The sequence below is a fragment of the Colobus angolensis genome, unplaced genomic scaffold, assembly GCF_000951035.1.
Source record: "Colobus angolensis palliatus isolate OR3802 unplaced genomic scaffold, Cang.pa_1.0 Scaffold239, whole genome shotgun sequence".
NCBI classification, from domain to species: Eukaryota; Metazoa; Chordata; class Mammalia; order Primates; family Cercopithecidae; genus Colobus; species Colobus angolensis.
Window position 1 is genome coordinate 885,210 of NW_012115588.1, and position 6,019 is coordinate 891,228.

The window sequence follows — 6,019 nt, forward strand, 5'->3', positions numbered from 1 at the left end:
TAGTCCACCCATTCTGGCTTCTTCCCCCAGATGCCAGAACAATGTAATTCTTGTCACCAATCTGGGCAGAGTTGGGTCAGTGGGGGACATGGGATTATGGGCAAGGCTAGCTGACATCTGCTCAACCTCAACATACCCCTGTCTCAAATGCCGCCAGGCGGTGGGGTAAGCAGGAATGAGGCAGGGGTGGGACTGCCCTGGGGAGGACGTTCCCAACCAGGGCCTGGGCAGGGGACCCAAGTTGGAACTACCACATTGCTTTATTGTACATCAGGGCCCCTGGCTAGGGAGCAGGCTGGGGACTAGGTACCCCATTCTAGCGGGGCACAGCACAAAGCTCGTAGGGGGATGGGGTCACCAGGAAAGCAAAGACACCATGGTGGCTGGGCCGGGGCTGTCCGGCGGGCACCGAGAAGCTGAAGCGCTGCAGCAGGCAGGTGAAGAAGAGGAAGAGCTCCATGCGGGCCAGGGGCTCCCCGAGGCATGCACGGCGGCCTGTGGGGAGGGGAGGGGTGTCAGTGAGCCTGGCTCCCGGGCAGGACCCCTGCAAGATTCCACAGAAGGGGACAGGGAGCCGGGCTCCCCACAGGCACCTGCTGAGAAAGGCAGGAAGGCCTCTGGCTTCACAAAGTGGCCCTGAGCATCCAGGAAGTGTTCGGGGTGGAAGCGGAAGGGCTTCTCCCAGACAGCCTCATCCTTCAGCACCGATGACAGGTTGGTGAAGAGTGTCGTCCCCTGGGCAGGAGATGCAGGGTGAGTGGGGACTGGGCTCTAAGATGTTGGTACCCCTGCCACCAAACACACGGGGGACACACACTACCTGGCACACAGCTGGACTCTCAACTAGTCCTGCACCTGAGAAGCTCCTGGGCACCCTCTCTGACCCCATGGCAGGGGTCACACCTCTCAGAGGCACCCACGCTGCTCCCTCTTCCTACAGGCATTGGGTCGTCGGACATTCTGGCAGGTCCTGATCTGTCTACCCCACTAGACTGGGGTTCTGTATGGACAGGCCAGCCCTGCCTCTACTCTGGACCCCACAGCCAAGCTGAGACAGTTGATGTGATGGCACTGAGGGACTGGGTGGCCAGGGTTCCTAGACTGGGCCCACCTGGTAGTGGCCATGCTGGGGCTACCACCAGGGGCTGGTGTTGAGCTGGGGTGAGGAGGGCTCCAGGCCTACCTTAGGGATGAGGAAGCCCTGTACTTCGATGTCACGGGATGTCATATGGGTCACACCCAGGGGGACGATGTCCCCAAAGCGCTGCACCTCGTGAATCACGGCAGTGGTGTAGGGCATGCAAGCCTGGTCAGCCATCTCTGGTCGTCGCACCTGCCCTATCACGTCGTCGATCTCCTGTTGGACACGGCCTGGACAGACATGCGTCCCCACAATGGGTCAGCACCTAGGGGGTGGCCCTGACACTCTGCCTCCTGTGTTGGAGGAGGTCTGGCTTACAGGAGCCTGGTCAACACTGTGCTGGGAGCCCCGGGTGTCCCAGCTAAGTTCACGGGCCACCACCTGTACCCTTCCCTCGCCCCCGGCACTGGGTCCCAGCTGGGCTCACGCTGTACATCCGGGTGCAGGATCATGAGTAGGAGGCCCCAGGCCAGCGTGGTCGAGGTGGTCACCATCCCAGCAGAGAACAGGTCAGCCACCACCATGCGCAGGTTCTCTTCATTGAAGCTGCTCTCAGGGTTCCCCTTGGCCTGAGCAGGGCCAGGAGGGTGCTCAGGGGACATATTGGGGTAGCCCCCTAATGACCTCCCATTCTGTACCTGTCAGCCCAGATGCTGCTCGCCGGGTGATGCCCTCGCCCCACCTTTTGCCCAGCCTCCCCTCATTCCTCCCGGGATGCTCAATCCACCACCCTTGCACCCCACCGTGGCAGCTGCTCTCACCTTCTCCATCTCTGCCAGGAAGGCCTCAGTCAGGTCTCGGGGTGGCTGGGCTGGGTCCCAGGTCATCCTGTGCTCGGTCAGCAGCTCATCTAGCTGGGTCAGTAAAGCCTTTTGGGAGGGTAGGACCTTGCCAGCCAGCGCTGGGATGCGCAGGAGGAGGGGGATGGCATTCAGCACCTACACCAGACACAGAACGGGGTCTCAATCTCTCCTGTGCTCTGCATTCACCTGCACCAGCCTCAGGCCCCAGCTGTCTCCAGGGAAGACCCAGGGTCTGCCTGTCTTTACCACTGACCTCCCCAAGTCCCTCTCCAAGTGCCAGCCTCCACCCTCTCTCCTTGCCCTGGGCTGCCAGAAGAGAAACCTAAAATCGAAATCTCCAACATGGACAGGGGGCACAGTCCTTGGCCTTTCTTGGTGCCCCCTGACCCGGGCACACCTCTCCCACGACCTTGTCTGAGATTTCCCCTCCTCCAGGCCCTTCCACTAGCAGTGGACTCTCTAGGAATGTCCTTTCCCAAACCCTCTGCAAATCCTGTTCCTCGGAGGCCCCACTGCAGCCCTGGCACTTCTCAAGAGCTCGCCCTGCAGAGACCCCGTGGTCCATCGCTCCGCACCTCGCGCAGTAAGCCTGACTCCTCCTTCAGCGCCTCATGTGAAAGCTCAAACAGCTTGAGGAAGCGAGGGTCATCGTACTCGAAGCGGCGCCCATAGGTGAGGGAGGCGATCACGTTGCACACTGCTTTATCCAGGAGGCTGTTGGGGCGAAAGGGTCGTCCTGGGGACGGGAGATGCGGGTCAGGGGTCACCTTCCCCGTCCCCCGCCTTCCCAGTTCCCGCCTTGTGCCCCTCTGCCCATCACCCACCGGCTTGGTCGGTGAAGGCAGCACAGAGGCAGGCGGCCTCCTCCGTCACCCATTGCTCCAGCGACTTCTTGCCCAGGCCCAAGTTGCGCAAGGTAGACACGGAGAAGCGCCTCTGCTCGCGCCACGCAGGCCCGTAGCGCGCCAGGAACACCCCTGGGGGCAGGACAGGCAGGTGTGAGTGGCCATGAAGTCCTTGGCCCCACCCTCTGCCACCCACTCCAACCCAGCGCTACCCAAGGTCTTCCGCAGTCCCTCGCCTGGTCCAGCTGGGCACAGCGCCCACTCTGCTTACCTGCCTTGCTTCCCTGGCTGGGGCAGGTTTTTGCCCCACCTCTTCTCTGCCCACCCTGACCGCCTTTCCACTCGGAAGATCCCGCATGCCCCGCTCCACCTACACTGAGCCCACGCACAGGCGGTGTCCCCGTCCCCCACTTCGACACCTGATTCCAGCTGGGAAAGGCGCCATCTTCAGCCACCCGGCACCTGGCGTGTCTGGGCAGTGGCCCCGCCCACTCGTCACGAGCCCCGCCCTCATCCCCAGGCTCACACCTCCCCAGTGCAGGTGGTTTCCTGGCCCGCTGTCCGCACTGGCTGGACTTTGTTTCACGTCCACGACCCCGCGCCCTCTGCGCCCAGCTCGGACTTCGGTCACCGCCCACCCGGGGCCCACGGAAATGAGGTCTCTATGCCCACCACCACTTGCCTTGGGAGCGCGGCCCAAAACCCAGGACCTGGGTGATGGGCACAGGCGGGCGGTCGGCTGTGTCCTCGCCGTAGGTCACCAGCGCCTCGCGCACGGCCGCCAGCCCATTGAGCACGACCACCGGCGTCCAGGCCAGCTGCAGGCTGAACACGTCCCCGAAGCGGCGCCGCAACTGCAGAGGGAGGGTCAGGGCCTCCATCAAGCCAGGGTCCCCCCAGACTGCAGGTCCTAGTCCCAAGTGAGCCTTGGGCGACCCCTGGGGATACCAGGAGTGAGCAGGTGGAAGGAGGAGACTTGGCCTCATGCTCCTGAGGTGGGGGTGGGGTTCACACCTTCTGTGATAGAGGAACTCAGTTTGGATGCATCACCCAGCTATAACCTTACAAGGGTCACCAAAATTGCAGATAGACCCCAGTTAGCATCCCATTCTACAGATGATGGTCCATGCCAGTGAGCAGTGAGGCCTGAGGACCCACAGTGCAAAAGGTTTGAACCAGGTCACTGCACACCTTTCATCCTAGATTTCCCGATTTAAACGGCACTCAGGACCCTGACTTGTCTTCCACTCCCAAGGCCTTTCCTTCTGGTGTCAGCAGAAGGCACTTTGTACTCCATAACATATTGTGCCCAAAGGGCTTGCAAGCCCACTGCCAAGTCCAGCTCCACCTCCCGGCCCTTGCCCTCCTCTTCCTTGACCTTTGGAAAATCCAGTCCTTCATGCCATGCACAAATGCCCTCCCCCAGGAAGTCCCCCAAACCTGCTTCCCCTTCTCAGCCTGGCTTCTGATCCAGCCTGTGGTTTCACTCACCACCCATGTTTGCTGCTGCTGGGGGATCCTCAGGACCTCTGCCACCCTCTAGGACCTCCTCCCTCACCTGGTCGAAGCAGTATGGTGTGTTCTTGAAGTCCACATGCAGCAGGTTGCCCAGCCCCGGCAGTGGCAGGGGACCTGGCGGGTAGCGTGCAGCCCAGTGTTGGCGCCGGTGCATCAGATCCACCAGGAGCAGGAAGATGGCCACTATCACAGCCAGGGGCACCAGTGCATCTAGCTCCATAGCTGCCTCACTGCCCCCCGGGCTCCTCTGGACACACCTGGCTCCCCCACCACAGCAGGCACAGAGAAGCAGGCAGGACACTCTCAGCACACCAAGTGCGTGATCATTCCCTTATAAAGGAAGCTGATCATGGCCTTTGCCCTCTGCTGTGAGCCAACCTGCTGTGTTGATTGTACTGCCACTGGGTACAGGGTCAGGCCAGGGTGGGTAGGGGCGGCTCCAGAGGTCCTTGCTCCTGCTGCCCGCTCCAGGCCCTTACCCAGGGTAGGGTGGTGGAGGGGCCTGGTCGGAGAAGTCACTCCCTCTCCCCACTCCCAGCTTCTGAAGCCCGCACAGGCTTCTGGGATAACCAAGGTCTCAGTGGACCCTGCCATCCACCTCCCTGCTAGGGTCATACACCCTAATGTGGTCACAACCTCTCCTCCAGAACATGACCTTCCCCTTTCCTTACCCCACCTACCCGTTCCAGAGTGGCCTTCACCACCCTTATCTGTCACTGGCACTTACCTGGGGCCTTAGGGAAGCTCATGATGATCAGAGGCGCCGTGGGCCTGGTCCCTTCACTTCACACTGCACTCTTGACATGCACAGACGCTATGCACACCCCTGATGGTGCACAGACCTCTTGCCCACTCCCACTTGTCCACACTTGCAGGGACACGATCACGCACCCACAAAATCACCCACACAAAGATAGTACTCACATGCACACAGACTGACACTGACACTCGGCACACGCATTCTGTCTCTCACACGTACAGACCCAGCACCAAGTACCGCGCTTCTCAGCCATGCCTGAGGTTTCCTGGGTGGGACCTCTCCTGCCCAGAGGCTGCTCCCAGTGAGCCTCAAAGCTGTCACCTGGATCCCAGCCCAGCCTGCATTCCTGGGCTCCGGCCTGGCCATGGCTTCTTGTTTGCAACAGAGCTGTTCCCAGAGCTTCCAATTGGTAACCTGAAGGCCTTTGCACCAGCCTGTGACATCTTTCAGGGCTGCCTGAGGGCCGTCATCCTCCACTGCTTTCTGGCCTCCATGTTTCTGATTAGAAATCTGGTGGGAACGTTATGAAGGATCCTTTGTTCAGGATATGTTGACTTAAAAAAAAAAAAGACAGGGTCTTACTCTGTTGCCCAGGCTGGAGTGCAGTGGCAGGATCACGGCTCACTGCAGTCGCGACCTCAAGTGGACCGCCTGCCTCCCAAGTAGCTGGGACTACAGGCACCACTGAGCCCAAATAATTTTGTTTTGTTTTTGAGACGGAGTTTTGCTCTTGTCACCCAGGCTGGAGTGCAATGACGCAATCTCGGCTCACTGCAACCTTCGCCTCCAGGGTTCAAGTGATTCTCCTGCCTCAGCCTCCAGAGTAGCTGGGATTACAGGCACCCACTACCATGCCTGGTTGTTTTTTTTGTATTTTTAGTAGAGACAGGGTTTCCCCATGTTGGCCAGGCTGGTCTCGAACTCCTGACCTCAGGTGATCTACCTGCCTTGG

General features: G+C 60.4%; 1 protein-coding gene across 2 annotated transcripts; it reads right to left on the bottom strand.

Annotated features, from left to right (window-relative positions):
- Positions 1-241: 241 nt before the first annotated feature.
- On the bottom strand, positions 242-5,168 carry LOC105514022 (cytochrome P450 2D17). Of its 2 annotated transcripts, XM_011945114.1 has the most exons (9): positions 4,348-5,168; positions 3,472-3,643; positions 2,769-2,921; positions 2,520-2,680; positions 1,903-2,079; positions 1,569-1,710; positions 1,184-1,371; positions 594-735; positions 242-495 (listed from the first exon to the last, which is right to left on the bottom strand). In XM_011945114.1, the coding sequence occupies exons 1-9, from the start codon at positions 4,525-4,527 to the stop codon at positions 317-319; spliced, it is 1,494 nt and encodes a 497-aa protein (XP_011800504.1). In that variant the 5' UTR covers positions 4,528-5,168; the 3' UTR covers positions 242-316. The 2 variants fall into 2 exon arrangements, with proteins under 2 accessions (XP_011800504.1, XP_011800505.1); XM_011945115.1 differs by lacking the exon at positions 2,769-2,921.
- Positions 5,169-6,019: the final 851 nt, after the last annotated feature.